This window comes from Chroicocephalus ridibundus, chromosome 4 (assembly GCF_963924245.1).
Source record: "Chroicocephalus ridibundus chromosome 4, bChrRid1.1, whole genome shotgun sequence".
Classification (NCBI taxonomy): Eukaryota; Metazoa; Chordata; class Aves; order Charadriiformes; family Laridae; genus Chroicocephalus; species Chroicocephalus ridibundus.
This window is the reverse complement of record NC_086287.1, coordinates 78,071,888-78,098,000: the sequence shown is the minus strand read 5'-3', so window position 1 is coordinate 78,098,000 and position 26,113 is coordinate 78,071,888. Positions and strand designations below refer to the sequence as shown.

General features: G+C 39.2%; 1 protein-coding gene across 5 annotated transcripts in view; it reads left to right on the top strand.

The window, feature by feature from the left end:
- Positions 1 to 1,107: 1,107 nt before the first annotated feature.
- CHD9 (chromodomain helicase DNA binding protein 9) overlaps positions 1,108 to 26,113 on the top strand; it is a 94,545-nt gene continuing 69,539 nt past the window's right edge. For 3 of the 5 annotated variants that reach the window (XM_063334342.1, XM_063334340.1, XM_063334339.1), the window contains exons 1-4: positions 1,109 to 1,149; positions 9,162 to 9,239; positions 10,813 to 10,901; positions 16,807 to 18,409. In XM_063334342.1, the coding sequence (XP_063190412.1) occupies positions 16,973 to 18,409 (1,437 nt within the window). In that variant the 5' untranslated portion in view covers positions 1,109 to 1,149; positions 9,162 to 9,239; positions 10,813 to 10,901; positions 16,807 to 16,972. Of the gene's footprint in view, positions 1,150 to 9,161; positions 9,240 to 10,812; positions 10,902 to 16,806; positions 18,410 to 26,113 lie in introns of all 5 variants that reach the window. The other 2 variants (XM_063334341.1, XM_063334338.1) reach the window with 2 other exon arrangements.

Genomic DNA, 26,113 nt, shown 5'->3' with positions numbered 1-26,113 from the left:
GCCCACCTCGATTTACCTCAGAAAGGCGGGAATTCTCCTTGCTCTCCCTGCTAGTGCTTGGCCTTCAATGCTCTATCTGGTGATGCCATCAATGGGTCAAATTAACTGAAATCCTGGTCAGACAGGCTGTCCCTAGACAGAGGGAGACAGTCTTGTCTAACTAACAAGCTGCACCTCGAGTGGCGTTGTCAAACGAACCCCGAATATTTTACTAAAGCAGACGCAGGCCGGCGGAGGCGGGCGCCCTGCTGCCGTGAGGTAACGCCGCGGCAGGAATGCCGGCCCCGGCGGACAGGCGGGCCGGGCTCTGCCCTCCGGCGCCGGGCTGCGCTCCTCAGGAGGAACCCACCGACAGCGGCTGGGCGACGGCCCGCGGGAACCGCGCCGGAGCTGCCGGCTTCCCCTTCCCCGGGACGATCCCCGGGGAAGCGCGGCGGTGGCCGCTCCTCAGCGGGGCCTGCCTAGCATCCCGGGCCCGGCCTCCGCCGGAGCCTCCAGAGTAAACGCGCCCGGGATTGGCTTCTGCTAGCCGAGGGGGCCATATTGGATCGGCTCACCCCGCCACTCGCACACCATTTTAGCGGCTTCGCGGCGGCTACCCCCGCCCTCCCCTCCCCGCTCAGGGCTGCCCCCTCCCACGGGGGCTGCGGCGTGAGGTGAAGGTGTCTCCGGGAAGGAAATTCGCACGCTCCCGTTTCCCCTCTCCGCCTCCCGCGCACACTCCTCCCTCCCTTCCCTGCGCACACCCCTTCCCCCGCTGGCCGCCTCACTCCGCCCTCTTCCTCCCTCCCGCCGCCGTCGGGCCCCCTCCAAACCCCCCCACAAGCCGCCGCCGGGCCTCCCCCCCCCTCCCTGAGGCGCCGTGTCAGCGCGCGGGCGGTGGCCAATCAGCGCGGGGGTGACAAATATGCAAATGTGCCCCCCGGCCCGTCCCCGCCGGTTCGCCGGGGCCGTGGCGCCCAGTGACTGAAACTTCGCCCGCCGACCGGCCGCCCCCCCTCCCCGCCACGGCCCGGCCCCCCCCCGGCCCGGCCTGGCCCGGCCCGGCCCTGCCTGCGCGGTGGGCGGCGGCGGGAGCCGAGCCAGTCACGCCGCGCCGCCCTCGCCGCGCGCCGCCGCCCGCCTCTCCCGGCCTGCGCCAGCCACCCGGTAAGTGCCGCCCTCGGGCCAGCGGCGCCCGGCGAGGGGGAGGGGGGGGGGACACACACGGGGGGAATCCCCGAGGGGGGAGGGGAAGCCACTGCCGCCGCCGCGTCTGCCCGAGGCCGCCCCGGCGGGGAGCTGTCAGGCGCGGGGCATCTCCTCCTCCTCCTCCCCGCGCGTGTGCCTCCTGCCGGGCAGCGGCGGCGGCTCCAGGCGCTGCCGCCGCGTAATGGCGAACCCGGCGGTGAGTACGTGCGAAGGGGACGGGCTGCTCCCCGCCACCCCCGGAGCAGGCCGCGCTCCAGGTGCCGGAGACACCCGGCTGGCCCCGGCGCCCCCTCAGCTCCCCTCCCGCCGGGGGACGGCGCGGCGCGGCCTGCTCGCCGCCCGCCGCCGCGCCTCCACCCGCTTCCGCCCCTCGCCGACAACCGGCGGCGGAGCCCGGCGGGCGCGGAGCTCCTTGCCGGTCCCTCGCAGCTCCCCAGTGGAGGTGGGAGGAAGGAAGGGGGGGCGGTGGCGAGGCCAGCTTTTCTTCCTGAGGGGCGGTGGAGGGGTGGAGCGGGGTTCAGGCGGGGGCGCCCGGGGATGCGGTCCCCGCCGCCCCCATCCGCCCCTGCCCCGCGGCGGGGCTGAGGCGGCGGCGCCGGGCCCAGGGGCTGCTGGCGGGCGGGGGCAAAGTTTGGAGGGGAGGAATTGGGCCTTCCCGAGGTAGCGGGGCGGGGGAGAGGCTGGATGTCCTGACCCGGGCCTCTTCCAGGTGAGAAGATGGCAGGCTGAGGGGAGGAGGGCTGGTCTCCCCCTCAGGGAAGCCGGAGGGAACGGCTGGATGTCCCTCTCGCCCCAGGCGAGGAGGTGGCAGGGGGTGGAAAGGGTTCTGGTGGAGGAAGGTAGAGCAAGAATATCCCCCACCACCTTATGTCGTTTAGGAAGGGGGCTGCGTGGCAGGGAAGGGATGTGGCACCCTCCCAAGCTGAAAAGCGGGAATGTTAGACCTGGTTTCCCCGCTATGCAAGAGAAGAGAGGTGGGCAGAGGGAGGAATTAAAATAATTTCCTAGGGCAAGTGAAAGCAGTAGGAGAAACAGTAGGAGAAAGACGAGCTGTGTTTAGCAGCCCACTGGCTTGGAGCCACACCAGCAGAAAATGTGGGAGTCCAGCAGAAAATGTGGGAGCCAGGGAAAGGAGTGTGGAAGGGGAGGGCCAGCGTTGGGTGAGGTGTGTCTGGCAGAGGTGGAGGTGGGCATGTGGTCTGCTCTCCGTCTGGGCTGGAAGATGTCTGGGTTGAGGAGAACTGGTGGCACATGGCCGCAGGTCCCCGCTGCATGGGTGGAGGCTTGGAAAGGGACTGGGCTGTGCAAGTGCAAGGTTGGAATTTATGGACTGGCATTTTCCAGGTAGGGGCTGCTGGCTGACTTCCTTTGGAGAGGACGAGGAGAGGGGATTTTGAGGCTAGCTCAGTACTCTGTATGTATAGCCCTGGGTGGGTAAGTGGCATGCATCTTTATTCTAGTGAAGTGGAGAACTTGCACTATTTCCTACTGAGGCTTAAAGCAGTGAAATGTTAAAACCTCTTCATTCCCTCTTTGCACACAAGTCTTTGTGAACAGGGATAAGAACCAGGTGAAGAGAGTCCAGAATTCTCTCATGTGGCTGTGTGGCTTTGACATCGAGGTTGGTGCATATGCTTTCGGTTCGTAAGAAATGGTTAGCACTCCTCACTGTCTTTGTATCATAAGTGCCTTGAATCGTTAGCAACTAAAAAACTTCCTTCAGCTTGAGAAAGTTGTTTAACTTCATCAGTCTGAGAAAATACAGCTCAGTCTCCCTCCCTTCTGGAGATCTGAACCCTTTGGTGTTATAATGCGTGCTCATGAGGGACAAAATAACAATCCGTGTAAAGGGATAAGGTTTCTAGTTCTCCTCTTGTGTCTTTTTTGAGACTTTGTAAGAAGTAGCCGTAAAATGTAATCCTCTTCCTCTCAAGAAAACTAGGCCCATCAGTCATAAGAGCTCTCTGCATCTGTTTATAAACATGTGTCATTTGACTCTATCAAGTTCCCATTTGGCAGGTGTGAGGTAAAATAATTATTTCACCTTGTTTTACGTGTAATTATTTGTATGCAACTATAAATATGTTTAGCATTCAAGGCAGAATATTAACATTCAGTCATATTTAAGCAATATCTCGATTTTTAACCTGGCTCTGAATTTTAATTTATTGGTGCATAGATCAACTTTTTGCTATTTTCTTTCACAAGGTAAATATTTTAAAATTCATAATTGTTCCTATCTTGTACTTTGTTAAAGAATGAGTAGCAATTAGTATCTTTTGGCTTCACCTACTTGCAAAGTTTCTTCACACCTCCAACTAATAATGACTTTTTCACTGTTCCCGCATCTGTCAGATGAGGCTTCCAAAGCACCATGGACTTCAAGGCCCAGTTTTTGTAAACTAAAGAGCAAAAATTAATATACATGTTCTTGAAAGCTAACCAATTCAGGGACCCGTGTGCCAGGCCCTATGTATAAATCAAGGGCACACAGAGAAGTTAGTGGGAAATAAGGTAGGATGTGAACATCAGTTATCAATAACTCTGTGGTTACTGCCAATTGTGAACTCTCTAACCTTAAAGTAAATGTGAAGCAGCTTTTTCTTCTTTTTTTTTTTCCCATTGGTGGGTAAGCTACATCAATTTGCTTTGCACTTATAAGATTGTAAGGGCAGGCACATAGGTAGTTAAAATGCATCTGCGCTGGTTTAGTTTGTGCTAATTTGTTTAAGTTTAACTAAGTAGTTCAGTTTGTAAGAAGTTATGCTGCTCTTCATGATGAAGAGGTATTAGCCTATTTCACGCAGCAAAACTGTCATTTTTACTGTAAAAAGAACTGGAATTTTAAGTCTCACAATTTTTCCAAAATTTTGAGGAATCTCGGCACCTACTCATTTCACGTGAGCTGCTGGTGCTAAATGCTCCTGAAGATTAGTCCAAAAATTCAGTCACGGAGAAATGTTGATGAAAGCACAGCGTGGTTTTTAAAAAGTATTTTTAGTGATGTTATCTAAAAGATACATGACATGAACCACTACTAAGAGACTATAGAGACCCTAAAACAGGCATTGTTCATTTGTTTCCCTTTATGAGAGACAAGTTAGTGATGAGGGCAGATTAAAACAAAAAGATTGACACACTGCTTTAAAATTGCATTGTTCTTGCAACCCATAAAGTAAATAGGTGCGCTTTTGTTCTTACTTGCTTTATGTGGCTCATTGTGAGGTTATTTTTTTGGTGTATGTTACAATTTGAAAATACAAATTTTGCTTATAGTTAAAGTATACGTATCCTTCAAACACCTCAAAAGTACAGGTAAGCTCGACAATTATATATTTTATGAGTCAGGATTCCTTACAGTGCATTTCTTTCTTTTATATCAGTTTTGTAGTGTCCAAACGCTGCATCATTATCTGTCCTTGATACTTTTCATGCAGTTCAGGATGAGGAGAAGTTGCGTCTGATGGAGTTGAATGGTATGATCCTATTCATCACTGGATTGCAGTATTCTACTTTTTTCTGCCACTATGAATTAAATTCTCGGTAGCATTTGGTACTTATGTTCATAAATCATCCAGTTGAAATATTTTTCTGTATTTAACTGAAATCCAGTAACCCTTAGCACTCAGTCTCTTTTCTAACCAGACTAGTTTTGTGGATACTTTCTGTTCTTCCACTGAGCTATCTTTATTTATCCTTTTAATGGTTTTTGTTCTATCAAACTATGGAGCTGTGAGCTTAATGAACATTTAGAAGTCTCGCACTCACTTATGCTCATGTCATATCTTCTAGTGCTCTTCCTGTAGTGAGAAATGGTGCTTCAGGAATGCCAGGTATCTGTGGACACATAAATGGGTGATGGAGAGACCACCTGTTTGTTTAGTGAAACATTCAAGAATTGATAGTTAGCCTTATTAGAAATATTTTAGGATATTATTGAGATATTCTCTTTCCCCTTCAGCAAAAGAAACTATGATGCTAAGAGGTAATTCTTTTGCTGATACAGCAACTACTGGAAAGAGCTTGCAGCTCTTGCTTTGGCTGAAGGAATAGCAGCGTTCTCATATTTTATCTGTCTGGCCAATTCATAAATGTGAGAGAGAGCTGGCCAAAAGTCAAACAGGCTAAACATGCGACTCTCTTATTTACAATAATGCGGGAAGGAGAGCTCTTTTTATAAGCTTTTTTTTTTCTAAAGTATTACTTGAAAAAAGTACAATGTGGTTTAGAACGACCATATTTTTGATTAACTGCAGTGTTGAAAACTTGCAGAAGACCAGCTCTAAATCAAACACTTTTTAACAATGTGGTTAGGGAAGCTATAGCTTGACTTCAGAAACATTAGCATCTTAGTACTACTTTCAAAACATGTTTATAGACCAGTATTCAGATGGATGGATACACGGCTACCTCTTAAAATGATCTTTAGTGATCAACTAAAAGGCTACTTTTAGCAGCATCTTGGAACTGAGTTCCCCTTTCAGTGCTGCCTTTACATTATGTTCGCTAACTAAGCTGCAAGAAACAAGTCACAAGGGAGGAAGCATTTTTTTTTAAACTCAGAATTCAGCAGAAATATATTGGTATGACATGGCATCTGTCATTGGGCAAATGTGTTGAGATCTCCAACTTCATTCATACAGATTACTAAAGAGATACCAAATATTAATGTCTTTAGGCCGCCAGTGTACATGCATCTTTCTTTAAGATACATGTTTTTATTTTAATCTTAAATCAACAGTTAAAATTTGCAGGAAAGATGGAAAAATGTTCCCATCGTCCCCAGACAAATAGTACTTTTGACTTTCTTCTTTATCTGAGTCATATTAGAAAACATAGTAACTCTGGTTACCAAATTATTTCCTTCTGCAATGCATTCTTGGGCGCTTTTCCTTGTGTTGCATGAACGGTATTAAAAGGTTGGTTCATTCTTTTCTGTTGATCACTGAAATTCAGGAATTGCTCCAAAATTTATTCTGCAAATGGGTCTTGAAGGGTAAATGATTTTGTTACATTTCATACCTAGCACCCTAATGAGGAAAGTTTTAAGCTTCAGAAAGATTGCATCTGTATAATGGCATGAAAATCTACCCATCTGATATTCTGTATGTTAGAAGAAATCTGAGAATTAAATAGGATATATTTTTGTTTTCAGTTACCCTGTAGTAAAGCCATTGCAGTTAGTGGCTTCTGCAAACATTAAACCCAGTGTTAGGTAAGACAATGGGCCTGATTCTGTATATTATGGTATTGCTGGCTTCAGCGTGTAGTTTTCGGAGGTATTTTTTGCTGGTTTTCAGAAGCTAAGCTAAAATTTAGCTTTAGAGAGATTTTCAGGTAAGTTTTTAAGAATTAATTCATAGATACCCTTAAGGGACAGATGGGTATTGTCCCGTTTCACTAGGGGAAGCTTTTTAAAATTCCACTTTGTCAGACTCCTGTGGCAGAGTATTGAAGTTACAGGAGAAGAAGCCTGGAGTCTGTCTATTGCAAGTGAATTCTGGAACTGTCCTGCACGTGCTGGAAGCCATGAAACGATGGAAAATGTTGTTTTGCTTGAGTTATCAGTTTTAATTTATTTCTTAACTCAAGAAGAGTATATTGAACAAGTCACAAACTCAGAGTGTCTTGCTTAACATGAGCTTGGGAGGGACTTCTTTGAAAAACTTTCATATCAAATCTCCTTAGATATAGTTCTTTATAAAAATAAAGAGGTTGTATGCAGCTTCTCTCTGAAAGGTATTGACTTCTGTTATGGGTGGTACTCCTTATGCTAGCTAACATAGTATGGAGTGGGAAGGCTGAACCTGTTCTGTTCAATAGAATACTATCATGCTGTTCTAATCTGGTTGTGTCAAGACTTGAAATTGTTTGGGTTTTTTTTTCTAAATCTTCACAGAGAAGACCTCTCTGTTGGTCTGTACTGACGGATCCTGATCCATAGGCATCTGTAGAACGGACACGAGCCTTTGCATTGTTCTAGTTGGTACTTCCAGGTTCTAAACTTGCAGTTGTTCACAAAGATGCCTATCAGGCTAGAACGTGAGAATTGTTGGAAGTTAGTGTATTGTCAGATTGTGAATTGAAAGAGGGCTATGCTGTGAAGTCTTGCGTCTCTGATGGTTTGTAATGAAATCTTGGTTTAGGCCACATGTGAAAATGAGAAGGCTCTTTTCTGGTTTTCAATGCAAATCTTTCTCTACATCTTAAAATGGCAATGTAGTTCCTCAGGAGAGATACCAGAATTCAGAAATATATCTTGTAGGTCTAATTTAAGGTTATAATGCTGAAATTTATGACAAAACTATAGAAACCCTATAATGCTTACATCATAAATCTGAACAACACCAAGAGGATTTTCTTTTTAAACTTAAAAGGAAGCTTTTATAACTGTCTTTCTAGTGACCATAAGTAAACTGTAAATTACACCTATGTTACACTGAATATGTTATTCTAACCCTTTTGACAACTAAAGAGGGCAAAAAGAGACATTCATATTCCGTACAGATATGCTAAGATTTGTGGGCAGATCTTTTAAAGAAAAAGATCGGGTTTTAGCAGTATTCAAACCTGAAGAAAAGAACATTGGGAAATTTTGTTATCAGCATTAGAAAAATAACCAGGGACTCACTGAAGTCCTGAAATTGGTGAAAGTCTTCACAGGTAAAATTTGGAGAAGCAAAATGGCAATAATGTTCAAAGAGCAGAACTGGTTGCTAGTACCTTCCTTCAGTAGTCTTGGGACCAAACCCCTAAGCTTCTTAACAGTTATCTTCAGTAAAATAAACTGACTCCAGGATAAACTATGTTCTTTTCAAGAAGGTTCTTCAAACTTTTGGTCCCTGTCTAGCTTGCAATCAACGGTAGCAAATTAGGATGTTGTCATTCCCTGTATTATTATTGTCCCTTTATTGCAATTAATGCCCGCAAAATAGAATGTGTGTATACACCTCAGCCATTTTAATGCAAGGTGTAATGGCTTTGTTTAAACTAACAAGAGGAAGGGTTAAAACTAAATTGGGAGGCTAGACAGTGAAGCAGCTACTGCGTGTGTGTGTGCTTTGTTCTGCAGGCTGTGCTTTGAGGGCGATTACCTTTGGCAGAGGTGAAGAAGGTGGTTGAAAATAACAAACCGCTGCTAAATTTTCTAAAGGGCATTTGCAAAGATTGCAGCCATAGAAGTACACGAGGATTTTGTACAAAACTAAATAATCTTATTAGATTTACGTGATGTTTTAAAAAAAAAAAAAACAAACACAGAAATTGGGGTAAAGTGATTATTCTAAACTAATTGGAATTAATAGTTTATTTCCTGTTACACTAATGTGTATAGAAGTCTGTGTTTTGGTGTCCAAAATGGGAAAGATTATAGTTCTTCAAAATATTTTACTAGTAATAGTAATGCTTTAGGATTCCGTCAAGAACATAAGGAAATCCATCTGTATGTAGGGAAATGTGTATTTTTCTTTCGGTATTTTATGAAGAAATTATATTAGTTGGGCTGTGGAAGTTAATTTTAAGAAAACTTTCTAAGATAGCTTAATATGTATTTAGGCATGCTTATAACAAATTTAGTTCTGTTTCTTTTTAGTAAACTATAAGCTTTGTTGTATATCAGTGAAGTTTCCCAATTCAGGATTTAAAAGCAAGCAAAGGAGATTTACAGAACACTCTTTTACCGTATTATCTCATTCAACACGTGTGTGTGTATATATATGTGTATCTATATAGAATTAAAATATAGCAATATAGCTTATTTAAGAATCTCCGGAGATAGATCCCATTTTGTTTCTTAAGAAAGCTTTAAGTTCCTTTTTTTGTGTATATTTCTCTTTGGCACTTATTATAATCATCAGTGATTCTTCCGCCATCTGAAGTATTTCTTGTATTTTACATTTAGAATAATGTATCATAGATCTCTGACAAATGTATGTTTAGTTATATATGTTTTTTTCTTCTTTTCAACATAGGTTTTCTCAAACTTTTAAGTATTCCACAATTGTCTCCATATTGGAAGCTGTTCAAGCAAGTGGACACTGTCCTGAAGAGTAAGAAACATCTTTTTTTCTGTTTATTTTGAGGATTCATGAAGAATTCATTTGAGCAAGGATCTAAACCAGCTATGTTTTGGATAGCTGAGAATTTAAGACAGTGTTTGTATTATGGTAGTTGCAGTTAAATTATGTTTCTTTTTTTTTTTGATGTTGAACTCTTACAGCTAGGAGAACTTACCTGATTGCAAGTTTTCAATTTTTCTTTATTCAGTAAAAAATAAATTTTTGATGCTTCTATTCAGTTAATTTATATATTGTAAAACCTTTATACTATAACTTTGTTTAATCAACAAAGAACTTCTAAATAAACAGAAGTTTAGGAATTAAAAAATATATTGAAATGCTGCATAAAACCTGACAGTTAAATAATGTCAAACTTGATTCTACTTTCTGGATGTGAAGAGCACTTTTCCATAATGGGCGTTCTATTTGCATGATGGGAGTTCCAATATAGAAAAAGAGAATAACTTATGTACCAAATTAGTACCAAATACATTTTTTTACTGGAACATTGCAGACTTTTGGTAGGTCTTATAACCCGTTTATATCTTTGACATGTTACAACATTGTCTGAAAGATGTAGGGAGAAGAAAGAATCTTTGTGTTAAAATCTGCTTCTTAATGTAGTGATATATGCTCTCTTATATTTTAATAAAGATTAAAGGCTGAACTGTATTAATATTTTGCAAAGGTGATCTCCAGATGTCCCTTCCAACCCCTATCATTCTGTGATTCTGTGTGTTTAAGAGTTTGTCACCAAGAAACTATATTTAGGGAGAGGGAAATGTATTTTTTGGAATTGGGGGATGCTTGGTGCCTTGGAGAGAACGGTCATTCTTTTGAAAAGGGCAGCATTGTTTCTGGAAAAACACACTGGTATAGAATGTAAGTTCATATACTAGGTTTTTTATCTGTCTTTTAATGTTAGAGGGTGGCTTTGTTTGCTTTGAGGCGTTTACACACAGGCTCTAGAAGCCTTTACTTTCACCCCGTGCACATTTTCCTGTGAGCTGTGTAATGTTTTCAAGCCTCTTTCAGATTAAAAGAGAACGTCTTGAAGTTGAGCTCCTCTACCTACTGTTAAGGCAAAGAATAGGATAAAACTGTCATGCAAGTATGCTCCCCTAGAAAGGCAGTGTCAGTTCCTATTGGCAAGTACATCTGTCAGTATGTAGTAGCAGACTGCTAGTAAATACAGGGCTCTTCGGATTGGCAGGTTTAAAACCTAACCTCAAAACCAGTGGGTTTTTTTTTGGCCCTTATATTGTGTCTTAAAGCTGCCCTAAAACTTCTAATATTCTGTCACAGTCTGCCCGTCGACCTTAGATGTTTGTAGGGATGGGGTGGTTTGTTTTTTTTTTTTTCAGTGGTCCTACAAAGTGGGCACTTTAATCACTTTAATTGTCCATTTCTCAGACATTTACAAAATCATGGCTACTAATGATTGTGTATCAATTCCGGTGTTCTTGCTTTTGTGGTATCTATTAAATTTTTGAGTTTATTGTATTTGAATATATACTCCTGAAGTTGGTTATTGTGTGACTTGTTTAACATGTTTCCTTTTCAGGTCTCTAATGATGAGGTATCCATCTGGATTTAAAGCACATCTCTGAGCTTCTTAATTCTTCATTGAAGAGATGTGTTCTATATTCACGGGTAAGAATATGTTTTTATCTTGATTTGGGCCATTTTCTTAAATATCTTGTGATACATTTTTAATTTAGAAGATTTCACCAACTTATTTTTATGTCTTATAGGTTAATCAGATACTTATTGTAGTATAGGGTTCTTTAGGTGCCTGTGCTAGCTCTTAATTTTGACCCAAGCTAATTATTAAATGTTGGAGTTCATATATTTAAGTATCAGTGCTCTAACTAAATCACTCTTAGTATTGCAGCTAGAGAAGCAGCATGGTGATATATAGATAAATAATTTAAAAACTGGTCTTTGATTTGAGATTCCTTTTCTGATTATATACAACAGTTCTACAGACTTTAATTGGGCATCTCACCATACGTTTTTTTGAATTTGGAGTTTTGAGAAGAAAGAAACTCCATCCTGAAAAGCAGCAAAAGAGAGGATGTGAATTTTGTGAAATAAAAACAACACCACTTTTTTTTTTCAATAATATAAACGATATTTCATCTGAAGAAACTTGGTGGCATTACACACACCCACTTCAAAACAGTAGGAACAAAACAACCACAAAAATCTTACTAGAAAATATGGATTTTTCTAAATGCTACTAGGATTTTTAATTTTTGTGGGTCTCTAAATAAAACAGCTAGGATTATTTCATACATTACAGAATTTATTATAATGTGTTCTCTCTATTATATTAAGCACTGTTTGCTGAAATACCATTTTGAGATTTTATGAATTTACCTTTAGTTAAAAATTAATGTTAAAATGGATCTCTCAAAGAAGTATCTCAGAATGCTGTGGGACATTCTGATACCAGGCTGTTTTCTACAGAGAGTTGGGTGATATACTTTCTCTTTGGCAGGGTTTTGCTCTGTTCAGCTTAAGCAAAGCTGCTCTCAATAAAGAAGCTGTCCCATTCACAGTGAAGGCAAACATCTTTCAGAATGGTAGAAATTTGTCTTTAGTTGCATTGAAAGATGGGTTGTCTTTCCAAGTGAAATGCCATTTGTCATGTTGGTTGACTTGAACTTTTATGACTGAGCATAACAATTGACAGTTACTGAATTATTTTTTTTCTATAAATCATTAATATTTATTTCCCAGATGCAACTTGCTTCAGCAGAAAGTAGGAGAGGTGGTAGAAGGGAGTTTGTGCATGTCTGGGGAGTAGAGGGGTAAAGAGTTACATGAGGTGTTCGGTGCTAGCAAAAGAAGTGTAGGTATGAGAACAGACTACTAGGAATTATTATTGTTGCGGCACACACAAGCCGGTTTGCTCCAGTCTTATGCTCTTACTCAAGAGTTGGAACTGTAGCCATGGACTGGGACCTAGTCCCGAGAACTTAATTTAGGATCATCAGTTTCAAATCTTTCTCTTCCTAATCTTCAAATCAAAGTACGAGGTACTTGAGTTATCTTTTGAGTATTTAGCGTGATGTCTGTGAACTCTGTAGCAGAATAGAATAATAAACAAAATCAGTATGTTGAGGATGATTTTACTAAAAGGCTGTCTCACTACTAGAAAATAATTATAAATGCTTATCAATGAAAAGCAATTTTAAAATAAAATAATGCATATTTAGCTATATAACTGGATGTGTGCATCTTTAGTTAATGAAACAAGCTACTCAAACAAGTTTTCTCCTAATTTTAGTGATAACAATAAGAGATCAGTTATGACTGTCTTGTGTTTACCCCTTCTGTGTTCCTTACCTGTAGTCTGGATTTCTGTTGTGTCATGCTTTTATATGACTTCAGTTTTAATTCCTTCTGTCTATGAACTATCCCTGGCGTCTTTCTGAGATCGTTTCTGTTATTTGTCTGGATAGATGTTGTTTCAACTTCTGTGAAAAATGGCCAGCAAAGTCACTGCCTTGCTTTTACCTATGGTACTGTCACACATCAGCCATGTGAAGGATTGATACTTAGTCTATCAAAGTATAAAAGTGTGGATGTCATGGTAATGTGCTGAATCTTTACCTGATTTACTTGCTTATAACTAGAGTAGCTCGTTTTCTGTTGTTACTTCATCAAAAGTAATCAACAATGCAATTAATGAAATAAAACACATAAGTAGTATTTATTATCTTGTATTTTACTGCTACTCCCGCTTCATTTTTTTGAAAGCAAAATTTGATATCTTCGTTCAATTCTGTTTTCTTATGTTTTCGTTCTTTTTTGATGTATTCTGTAAATAAATCTTTATTTCCTTTTCTTCTGGTCTTTAAATCGTGTACCATTCCCTTCGTTTCTGTTCTTGCTTGTGTCTGTTAACTCCAGCTTGTCCTTTTACAACTCAGATCTATCCCTGTGCTAGTATAAAATTTCTTCTTGGTCTTTATTTCTGAAAAGAATAAAGGGTTGTTATTAAACTCTGATGAGCAACCAAAATGGAGGAGGTGTCTTCCTGCCCCATGCCCCCCTGACACACACAAGCTTTGCAAGGAGTTGCATTAACATGAAACCTCAGTTTTCTAACCTAGCTCTGCTATGTATTCATTCTTCTTGCACACACACTTAAGGAAAGGAAACAAACTCGGTTGAGTGTAGCCAGTTTCATTTCTAAGCGGTTTTGAATATAACAGGTGAAATTCCAAAAAGATCTTAAAGTTTAAAGAAGTTAGAATTACAGTAGTAGTACATGAGAGCTGCTTTTGCAGATTAAGAGGAGCAACAATAACGCATTGCTTTATATTCTGTTTGTAATGGAAAAGATAGTTTTAGACCGTACAGACTGCAACATTGTTTTTTAAATGAAAAACATGCGTTATGCAGAGATCAGTATTTTTTCATTCACTTGGACTTGTAACATCTATTTTAATACCATTTCTCCTGTTCTAATACGTTGGTTTAAATCCTTAATTTAAAATAGATCTCTTAATGTTAAGAATTAGTAGATTAAAGAAAGTATAGGTGTTCAGTTTAATGAGTAATGACCAGACAAAAAAAAAAATCAAGAGCTGGGAGATGTTTCTGTTCTGATTCAAGTATGTTTGCAGAATAACTTAATACTTCTTGGGGAAAATGCTGTGGTTTTGTGCGAGACATCAAATCATACAGGTGTCAGTCTGAAAAAATTTACTGTTTAAATTCTAGATGCTTTAGCGTATCTGAACATGGCAAACCTTGAAATGTGTTTCACCTTAGCTTGGGGGATACTGTTGATATTTGCTGGTAATCTCAGAAAAGTTCATGTTATTTAAAAAAAAAAAACCCACTTTTTTTTCAGAATAGTGTGTCTAACGTATGATTTTGTTATATAGCTGTTATGTAGTAGTTACCCTGTAATAGTAGTAGTAGTTCCTGTCAGTTAGTTTTCTACATAAAATCAGCTTTATTGGTACAAAGTTGAGTTTAAAACACCAAGGGAGAAACTAAATACTAGTAAGAAATATTGATGAATGCCCCTGTGTTCCATTATATGGAAAAAACAAAAAACAAAACAAAAAACCAAAACAAAATCCACTGCAGAAAATTCTAAATTTACCAAATGTCCTGTAGTTGGTAAATATTGTTGAAGCAATTGTAGCTGACAGGGGGCGGTAACTTCTTGAATTCAAGTGCAACAACCGTAGTCGTCAGATTGCTTTGTCAGGTTGTACCTGTATTGTGGTGCTCATTTTATTGTCTACAATTGGTCCAAGCAGTTCTTAGGCATTGATGTTGTAGAAAGCTCTTGCTAACTTTAAGCTGGGTAAAGATTAATATTAAATCAGTATACAAGAACAGTAGAGAATTCAGATGTACAAGGCATTAGAATTAATTTAGTTTTTACAAGAAGTGTAACCTCATCAAATTCTCAATGTAAGAGGGCACAAAGATGTCAAATTGCATCTACGAAGAGAAATCAAACTCTAGATTGCTGTAAAGTGGAATTATTTACCATAACAGTGATTTCTTGTGGTGAAATGCTGAGTTTTGACAAAGCAAAAATTTGCCTCTTTCAGGAAGAAAGAAGAGCTCTTTTTCCTCTTCTTATTTTTTTTTTTTTAACACATTCTGCTTCTTTTAGTGTAGATTGCTTTATTGAGTAGGGATTCAAAACTAGTTTCCCCATTGTGATTAAAATGCAGCTCCAATAGGAGCTTCTTCCGTGAGAAGTATTTTGGAACTGGTACAACAAAACGCTGCCTGCCATTGCATTGTTAAACTTGTAGTTGTCAAGTCCAATAGATGAAAGTCTTCAAAACGTTTATTTCTTTGAATGCTTTTCTGCAACTTGAAACCTAAAACCATGCTCACGTCATCTATCTGGATCCTGATGTTGGTTTATCATCTGTTGGAAGGTGTTTGATACTGGGAACATCTTTCTGTTGCTGTTAATCATAAGTAGACAACTTAATCAGTATTAGAAGATAATGTGGTCTAATTTATTTTAGTGCTTCCTTTAACTTGGGACTTCAGGAAGTCCTAAATTTAAGCAGTGCATCATCTGGAATCCATGGCTACTTTGCTGTGCTAAGCTGTCACCTTCCTAAGCTTCTCTTCCATTTTTATAGCATGCTTCTTCTCTATACTCATAGTAATTAACACCCATACCAATTCATACTTGACAGATGTCACCAGCTGGTGTCTTTCAGTGTGATACAAGATCCGTCTGTCCTTTTTCTGTGTAGACTAGAAGTTTTATAAACCCAAATCCTCAATGAGGTTTATTAATTTAGGTGAGGCTTTATTCTGACTATGGTCACAACACTTGCTGTGGACTAGCAGTATAAGCAGAACAAGTTTTCATCAGCTTGTCAAAGACTACTTTGTACTTAATTGGCTCACATGAACCTTGTCCATAAGAGAGTATTTCACATTTCCAGGGTGTTCATTTCTGGAAGGCTCCTATACTTATTTTATTCTTAGCAGAATTCATTAATGAAGAATTGGAATCGAAGTAGAGGAGGAGAGCATGAAGGTAATAGGGTTAGGTGGCTCTTTTCTTTCCTTTTTTCTTTATAGTAATTAGATACATATATTGACAGGATAAAGGAGTAATTATTCCATGAAGATACTCATTTAAAGTGATTGCTCCTCTATTTTAGAGGTTTACTAGTTGGTATCCGGGGAGGTAAAATATCATAGAGTCACACTTTCATTCATTTCTCATTTTGTTTGATTAAACTAAAAATGTGTAAGTTTTTAGGCTAAAGTTAAAACTAACCATCCTTCTCAGCTCCCCTTGCCTGAAATCGCTGATTGCAAACTTTGATTCATTGTTGATCAGTCAGTGATACTCTGAATATAAACAACTTGTGTTTCAAAACATAGGCGTGTAAACTCTGGTGAACCAAAGGTAGTTCTTTTCCTGTCTTTATTGTTGAATGTATCACTGTATTCATCCTCTTGTCTTTCTTTTAAATAAGAGTTCTAGTATGTCTTTGAGATAAAAAAACATTTTTTCAGAATCTTACTTAATATAACTTAAATAGAAGAAACAGAGTATCTCAGCTTTTCCTATTGAAGTCATGGTAGCTTTGTTTTTAAATGTAGTTTATAACCTCTCAAGTTTCTTGTTTAAATATACAGAACTGCCACGTACATTTTATGTATTATACGACTTCTTTCTACAAGCAAATTTTCATTCTGGACTGCTAAAACCACAATTCTGTTACAATTTGGTAGTTTTCATGAAAAAGGCAGAGGAGAATCTAAAATTGGCCTTGAGTAATAGAGCAAAGAATGAAAAAATTGAAACCATTACATTTAAAACATCAAATATTACTTTAATTACGTAAGGCACAGAAACAATAAATACTGCACAGGGCATCAAGTATAAGCAAAAATAATTGATTTGTGGTTTAACTAAACTGTGAAGTTAGGAAAGCGAAATACCAAAAATCCATAGAATTGTTGGGGGCGGGAAGAAGCGATGAAGAGAATCATGGAAGTAATTTTTATCTTTTTCTTTTTTTCTCCCCTCCCATAGGATGCTTTAACACTTTAAGACGAATGTTTCATGAGAAGCACTGATGGATGTTGTCATGCCTTGGATAAGGTGGTGACCGCTGGATGTCATTTGTTTCTGTTCACTGCAGAGAGCCAAAATTGACTCCATTTGGAGTTGAGAGAAAAAGCAGTACAGACCTATCAAGATGACTGATCCTATGATGGATTTTTTTGATGATGCCAATCTTTTTAGTGAGACTTTAGAAGGTTTGTCAGATGATGCCTTTGTTCAACCTGGACCTGTTTCACTTGTTGATGAATTGAATTTGGGTGCAGAATTTGAACCTTTGCACATAGACTCATTGAACCATGTGCAAGATGCTCAAAATTCACAAAAGATGAGTGAGTTTGATCAGCTGAATCAGTATGATTCACTGAAACTTCACTCAGTAAATCAGTCTTTTAATAGCTCAGCTGACAACGTCTTATCACCACACTCTCAATTCAATTGCTCACCAATTCATCCGCAAAACCAGTCTAATGGGATGTTTCCAGATGTGGCTGATGGTAGTCCTATGTGGGGTCACCAAACTGCCACAACTGTTTCGAATCAAAATGGGTCCCCCTTTCACCAAGGACATTCTCAGTCTATGCAGCAAAACAAAAGCTTTGTAGCACACCATGACTTTGCCTTATATCAGGCTAATGAACCGCAGCATCAGTGTGCCTCGCTACGGTCGCAACAAAGCAGAAACAACGCAGGGCAAGATGCTCTGAGCCAGCCAAAAGACTTCATGGAAGTTAATGTATCTACTTCTCACAGAGTCAGTGTTAACCACCCACCTCCGGTTTCTAATCCATCAACTTCACAGCAGCCTCTGTCTGTTCAACAGTTTTCTCAAACTGCAAGTGCTTCAATACATTTTTGTGGGAATCAAGAAGGAAATTTCGACGGACAGTCCCCAACTATTACTCCATGTTCTGTCAATAATAGCCAACAATTTTCATCTCCTTATTCTTACTCTAATAACCACATTTCTCCAACCAGCCTTCTTCAGTCTACAACAGCTCTTTCTACTACCCAACAGACACACTCTATCTCTGACTTCACTGGAAGCGATGCCTTTACATCTCAAACAGGGACCAAGCAAGAAACAACTGAGCACATGTTGAATCCTAATACGCCTTTGAATTCAAGTAGTTTTCAAATGTTGCATTCTGCACATCCTCAGGGCAACTTTAGTAGTTCAAAACTCTCTCCTGTGAATATTAATTTTCCGGCTTCTGCTGGTTCTGCTTCTCAGATAAGCCATTTCGCTGACCCTATTGAAAGCAACGGTTTTACATCTTTAGATGATAACTTACTTCATCAAGTCGAGACTCATAATGAACCGTTTTCAGGACTTGACCCGGATGACCTCCTTCAGGAAGACCTTCTGCCACAGTTTGATGATTCTGCATTTGTTCAGGATAGCACAAGCCATGTTTTAGAGCATGACCTGGAACATCATATAACGCCACCCCAAGTAACACAGTCGTCTGATCTTGTTGGGGCACAGTCTCAGAGTCAGATCCATCCTTGGCATTCTTCAGTTTCTAATCAGCATCTGCAAGGCCGAAGCCGTGTAACCTTACAAGGACAGGTATGTAGGGATTTGGGGGGTGAGGGTTTGAGCTGTTTGATTGGATTGATCTGGTGAAAAGAATAATAGTTGACTGGCGCTTGTGCCAAAGTGTGATAACTGAAGTCTCTGAGCTGTTGTTATTTAACCCTGAAGAAGTCTAGGTAACTGCTAGTTTAGGAAGAATAAACCCCTGTTGATGCAGACCTTGCTTTCTCCTGTTGTTTTCTTACCATTGTAGAAAACAAGGTTTATATGACCTGAAATATTTAATCAGAGAAAATGGTGCTGGTCCATCTACTGTTCATATTTCCCAAGTACAGCAGAGAAAATTGGTGGTTTTATGATTTTTGGTGCAGATATAATGGTTTATTGTCTTTTAAAGTGCTTATAGGTATATATTTTCAAGAGCTTTCATACGGCTTGTGTGGCTGATTTCCTGCAAGTATTGCACAGGTTTTGTTGTTAGTTGGTCCTTTGCTTGGTGTCTTTGTGGTCATGCTCATTGGATAAAAATACAAACTTTCTTGTTTTGTTTTTGATAAGATTAATAATAATAGAAAACATAGAAAAGGCTATGCTTATGTTTGATTTTGTTACTTTTGGCTTAACCAAAAAAACCCCTGCAGTCGTTTGAGCGTAACATGCACTACTTCTGCACATATTAAAGCCCTCTGCAAGGAGGACAAGAGAGCATAAAAATTGTATTATACTTTTTCAATGGTATACAGGAGCACTTTTTGGATTATCTGAGAAATTTAAAATTGTGTGAGCATTGAAGGGTTCAGAAAGACAATCCCTCAGCCTGTTTCTTAGGCGTGCTTTCTCATAACATACATAATGTAGTGAATTTTCAAATAGTTTTAATTGAGATATTAAGTAGTCTTTTTTTTTTAATGCTGACCTTTATCTTCATCTGTATCATCATCTTCTCATTTATAGGAAGTGTATAAGTGTCAATAAATTGAAATATAGACTGGTGCTTCTGGATTGCTTTGGTCTCTGAAGAGAGTAGCTAAGCTTTTCAAAAACAAACAAAATAGGGCAAGTGAAGTTATGTTTTTCACAATACTGTAACCAGCAAAATCCTGTTATTACAGCTAGAAACCTCAGCATATGCGACATTCTTGCAAATTTTTCAGCTCAAAAAATTCCGAAATCAAAAGAAAATACATCTTGAATTTAGGAGAGACTTAATAACCAAAGGTACAAATAATTATTCTTTCAGTTTTTAAAACTTATCAGTCTTTATAGCTATGGTTTTGCAGACTGGTGGCTTTCCTTGTTAATGCTTGAAGAGTGATATCAGTGACAGCATTACCTGTAAATTAGTACTTCAAAATCATCACAGTTTGGCACTGCTTGGTAGCTTCCAGCTCAAATTCGATTTGACAGGAATGACTGAAACTTCTTCAGCTAGCTGGTTTGGCAGAAGGAGCTGTAGCTTCTGTATGAAAAATGCTTGTATTCAACTGCCATTGCTGGTTGTCTAGGGTTTCCAAAATTGTGAGACTGTCTGTTGAAATCCAGGTACATGTGAACAGTGAAAGTATCTTGTATTTGTGAAAGGAAAGGGAATATAAGCGCCTTCTAATTTTCAACCTGTGCATTTGGAAATAGAGGCAACTCTAACATCAAATATATACATGCAGAAAGCTGTAAAAAGGGTGTAATAACTATATTCTCTCTACCTGAGAATACAGAATGGTGTCTTATTGGGGGAAAAAAATTATTGGGAAGGAAAGGGACGTAACCACTGACTCTTGATTCTACTTAGTTTGCTGGACACTGGGCTGTGAAGGGGGCAATGTAACACTTTTTTTTTTTTCCCCCCTTTAATTTTATGTCATCAGTGTAGAGATAAGGTTTTAACACACGTAATCTTTGGTGTCAGTTCAGTAGATTGCTTCTCCATTACAACTTCTGCTTATGTTTATGGAGCATGTAACTTTCAATTCCTACGAGTGAAAACTTCTGTAAAATTGTGGTGTGACGTTAATAGAACTTGTATATGGCTCTGTATTTGAGATTAGCGTGATTAATTGAATGATCCGGTAGATGTATTCTGTTGGTTTTGATAAACATTTCTTACTTTCTAGGCCGGGGAGGGGGAAGAAGAGGGCACAGCCCAAGTAGCTACTCTTGTCAGTTATGTTGGTAACCTAAAGACAGATGGTATAGTAGCTACGGGGGAAATGTGCTGCTGTCTCTGAGTGTGTGTACAGTGCTGCAGGCGGAGCAGCGCACAGGTTCCCTGACGGCGAGCGCAATGGCAGAACCCAGAGCTGCCACCAGCAGCGTGGAGGCTGGTGGTCTCCCAGGAGTGGGCTTCACCGTGGGGTGAAGGGTGAAGAGGAAGCAGATTCCAGGAAAAGTGCAGGTGGTGGCGAGAAATCCAGGGGTTAGCATCGTGTTTGAGGAGCGTGTGGGATACAAGCCAGGCAGTGAAAAGTAGGCCTAATAAAATTTTCCAGTGCTGTGACTTTGCTGTTGCATACATCAGAACCTTTCAAGACTTGTTTCAATCTCGTTGACATCAGTTTTAGTGCTTTATTTTGTATCTAGGAATAAAGGGAAAGTTCTAACACCAGTGGAGAGTGTCAGAAGTGTTTGGGGGTTTGGGTTTTGGTTTTATCGTGCTGTGAAAATAAGGCAACTTTACAGTATTTAAACTTTTTTTTATGCTTTTCCCCTGGAACTTTGAGATGAAACAGACAGAAAACAGTTATAAAACTGCTTGGTTTGGTTTTTATTATTTTAGGGTATGCAATAAATTGGATTCTGACCTTGAGTTTATCTAATCAGACAGATGTTTAATGTTTCCTTCAGAAACTGTTTGTGAAGCGGTAGCTGTCAAACTGTTGCGAGGAATGTATTGATGGGGGAGTGACAGAAGCAAACAATGTAGAAGTCTGTAAATCCGCAGTGTATGTCATATGAATAGTAATAGAAAAAGTACAGCAATTACTGAAGAAGTGTTTCAGATCTGTCTTTCATCTGATTACAATCCTAAGAGGGGGTTTTAGTTCTAATTCTCGCTTCTATTCTTTGATCACTTTGTAGAATTTAGAGTTCAAGATGAGTTTGTTCTGATCACGCTTTTTCCACCTGTGTGTAGTTGAATCAGAGAGGAAGAAGGTGGGGTAAGGGACTGGAGGGAACATTAATCTTACTGAAACTGGTTATTTTTAGGCTAGGAGTTAGGTGGGAAGAGACTTTGGTAACTTCCATGTGTTAAGGTGAAAGTTTATTGTTTAACAAGACAATGTCTCATACTGGCTTTTGTACGTGTTAAGGAAGCAATTACTAGTGGATTTAACTATTTTCATCAGTTTCACTTTGATAATGATTGAGGATTTTACAGAAAGGAAAGCTTTTTATGTTAAGAAATAGTTAATGAAGTGTAGCTCTTGGAGTGGACCCAACATCAGACAACCCAAGATCTTTAACTACAATTATGCTGAGGTTATTTAAAACTAAGAAAGAACATCAAATACTTGTTTTGTTATTTGAAAGCAAGCATACTCATCACATTTTTGCCGTACAGCTATTCTTTAATAGAAATTAATTTAAAAATTAATAGAATCTGTTCAGTGTAATAATACTGCAGAATTAAAAACAATCTAGAATGTCTTATGCTGGTATTATACTTTCTGTGCCTGCTGTAATTAGGTTATAATTGTAAATAAATTGTGCCTCTTAATTTTACATCATGCATTTTTCATCAGTTAGTTTGAGGACAGAAAGTGAAGCGGAGAAACAGACTGAAGATTCATGTAGCCTCAGCTTTGATTAATATAACACTTCTGATCTTTTTAACTCCACTTAAAACTGTTTTGAGTTTGCTAAAGCTAAATAATCTATTTGCTTTTCATAAGGTTGAAAAAAGACAACAAAAATACAGGCTTCAATATTCAGCTCTGCATGTTTAGAAGAAAAAGGAAGTTGGAAAGATAATCTGAAGTATAAACTGTCTTAAGAGAAGTTTACAACCATCTCACTGTACATGTTATTTTGTAATAACGGTTTTAATGTCTTCTGGCTACATACATGAATGCACAATAATTGAAATTAAACAGGACAATAATATTCTATTAATAATCTTAAGTGCTATCGGACAAGGTGGTACTCTTAGTTCTTAAATCAGGTGAATCTTTTTTCCTTTTTGTGACTAAAAGTCTGACACCTAACTTGATAATTCAGTATATTCATTAATTCCAGTATCTTGCTGCAAGTGCTTTTGTGCTTGCAAGCACGAGCTTTCCTACCACTTGTTTTATAGCAACAGAGGACACTGTAGTTTTGGAGTGAATTTGTCTTGCCCTTGTTGAAAGTTTAGCAAAGAAAGCCTGGTCATTGTAGATGATTGCTTGGTTGGGGTCGTACCCTAGGACATGTCTATAAATCAGAATGCCCTAACCTCATAGATGAGCGTGTCATCAGAGATGGAAATAAGTTTCATCTGGTCAAAGTTCAGGCTTATGTGCTGTTGAGATGCATGTCCTGCATAGTCACAGGCCTTTCACCTCTCACTCTGTTCGCAGGTGCCTCCCTCTTGTATCAACTCTAAATTGACTGTAGACAACTCTAAATTGTCAACTATCCCTTGGATTATTGTACTTGTAAACCATTTTTTTATGACAGAAATACATGCTAAGCAGTGATGTGTTTTCTTGGCTAGTTATAGTAGGTACAAGAAGACAATTACTTGGTAGATACGGAAAACGTATAAAAGTCAGGAATATAAGTTATTTGTCAGAGTGTATTTCTTGCGTTCTGTATAGTTTAATTTTAAGGGAGCCTGTAATGAGAAATATTTTAAAGTAATGAACTGATCACACTATGTATAAATTCTTTGTCACACTGTATATAAATTCTTTGTAGAAAAGATTGGCTATTTTACATAGTAAGTGTATAGGATATGGCTCCTAAGCGTTGGTAAAATACAAGATTGTAAAATTATGATACTGTTATATATATTGCTTGTGAAGCTGTGGATGGCAGTTTTCAGTGGGACTGAGCGTAATAAAATACATCTTAAAATTTACCCTACTTTGCATCATCTGAAAACTGAAATCTAGATGTCTGTTCAGTAAGCATTTGTGTTTGGGGGTAGAGCATTAAAAATGGTATCTTGTAATCCTGAAATGTAAAAAAACCTGACACCCTCCAAAAAACCAACCTCCAAACCAAAAGAGCCTTAAAACCCTGTTCTTTTTCCGAAAATGCTTAATAATGCTGGTATAGCTCCCGTTCAGCATATCTACTGTATTTATACTGCTGTTCTTTTAATTATGGTTAATTTTATAGGTGGCATATTAACAAATATAAATCTTTGTCTGAATGTTCCTTTTAAACATTTCTAGGAGTTGCATGTTCTGGTTTTAATTTTCTGTGGTTAAAGAACAATTTTCACCTTCCTTGTAGGAGCTTAATAAATTCTCTACCACAGTGAGGCAGCAGAATTCAGTTGTCATCTCCCAGCACCTAACAGGTTTATCGTGTATGTCCAAGTAATGAAAGTTATCCCTCCACTGACCTTCTTTGTACCGTATTTTCCAGCTTTTTTGCTTGCTTTCTTATTATTTTCCAAAAGGCCCGCACAAATAGTGGGGAGTGAAAGTGGTGAGGCTGAGTCAAATGCAGAGAGTTAACGAGAAGAGCAGGGCAACATCTCTGAGCCTGAGTAGCACAGTTCCTGCAATGAACTAAGTCTTTTAAACTCTAGCTGTATATAGTATGTTTTCATTACTAATCTGTGGCTTTTTGCCAACGATGCATTCATTGAAGATAGCGATATTTTGATAGCTTTATTTATAGTTGAATGTGTATGAAGCATTCCCTTTTGTATACTTTTTATCTAACTTTCATATAAGCTTTTTATACTTCTTATTTCTTTTAAAAATAACAAATTGCATAGGTGAGGGAAAGGAAGTACGTGTTTGAGATCAGTTGGTAACGCATTTACTGATGAATTTCTATTATAATTATTAATTTCTCCGTTTTTCATTTGCCTTGTTTCTCCTTTCAAAATGCAGCTGTATAGTAAGGGAGAGACAAAAATTGTTGAACTTTCTAAGAACAGCAAAAATGCGCTAGAGTATCTGCTTTACTGTTCTAAAGGCTTTATGAGTTTGTTAGTAATTACCATCTCTGTTGGGTGGAGTTACATTGTTTCGTCATTCTTCTCTTTTTGAATCTTTCTTGCTATCACTGATGCTTTTCTTAAGTCTCCCTCAACCTTTTGTCACTTGTCAAATAATTAGGCTGTCCAATTCTTTGTGTGTGTTTCCTCCTTAAAATGAAGTACTTGCTGTTGTAACAATGGTTATAATTTAAGAATATCGTTTTTCCGAAGATAATTGCACACTCATTAAATGACTGCAATAATTGTCTTTAAAATCTGCCAAAAGAGAAGCATTTTTGTAAAAAGTAGTTAACAGATGGCAAGCATAGGAAGGAAGCTTCTGGCTAGGTCAACTTACAGGAGTAATCCTACAGATATCAAGGCGAGATTAGTTGACAAAAATAAGTAAAATAGATCTTATTTTTTTAATTATGTTGCAGAATAAGTGTGATTGAATAATCTAAATAATTATTTGCAAGCAGATGTCTTGTTAACACTGAAGAAGTGTAAAGCAATTCTGTAATGTGAGTGTACTGATAGAATTGTGCAAGCTTAGTGCCTGGAAGAAGTGGTACCTAATTATAGAGAAAACAGAAAACAAACCCCATCTTAAATTGTCTCCTAAAGACAGCAACCCATACTATAGACTCTTAAAACTGTAGTTCAGTGTATGCCTAAAGTATAATTAGTTTAAGGGAAAAAAGTTTATGGAAAAAAGCTCCTATTCTTCCACTTCGTCGTGTGTCAAATGCAGCTATTTGTACTATGAACTGAACTGGGAAATACCTTCAGGTGCAGAGAAACTTTTTATGTCAGGGTTTTTTTTCAGGAATGGAAGTTCCTGATTGAGTTCTCATCTTAGTTGTACAGAATTGTGTGCCATAGAAACAGTGGTGAGGAGAAAGGAAGGGGTGGGAAGCACCATTTTCTGCAGTAGAGGCAAAATAATGGTACGTGGAACTGCAGCGTCAAATGCAAAGGGGGTGCGAGTGGGCTCCTTGTGGGACCATCCACTGGCACAGGTAACCACTATCTGCTTTCTCTAACGCTGTTACCCAAAATCAGAGTTTTTAAGTGGCTTCAGACATACCATTGCCTCTAAAACTTCCAGAGCAGCACTTCATCTTGAGACGTTTTGTAGAAAATCAACACTTTATAAAGTGTTAGTGAAGTGTTATTACTGAGAGAGCAGCAGAACTTGTAAAGATGTTAACCAGTAGAGTGGTTTGGAAGCCAAAGAATCTGAAGTACATTTGGAATTCATCTGGCTTTTGTCCGGATGTCTGTGTGCTTTGTGCACTCAGGTTTTACAATTTGTTTTAGCTGTTATATTAATTCTAAATATATAAAAAGAACAAAATAATTCCTTGCACTTTGTCAATGCAATAGCCTCCTGCATCTGGAGAGCTATTGTTTCCTTTGTGCGTTATCAGTTTAAAACATATACACAAGTTCCTGCTTACATGGATTTCCAAGGCAGTGTCTGTCTTCAGGTGTTGAATGGATTGAAGTTGGGAACTCTTAAGGCTAATAAATACAAGTGAGTGGATTTCTGGGGTGATGAGACTGAGAACTCTTATGTTGATTTGAATAATTTT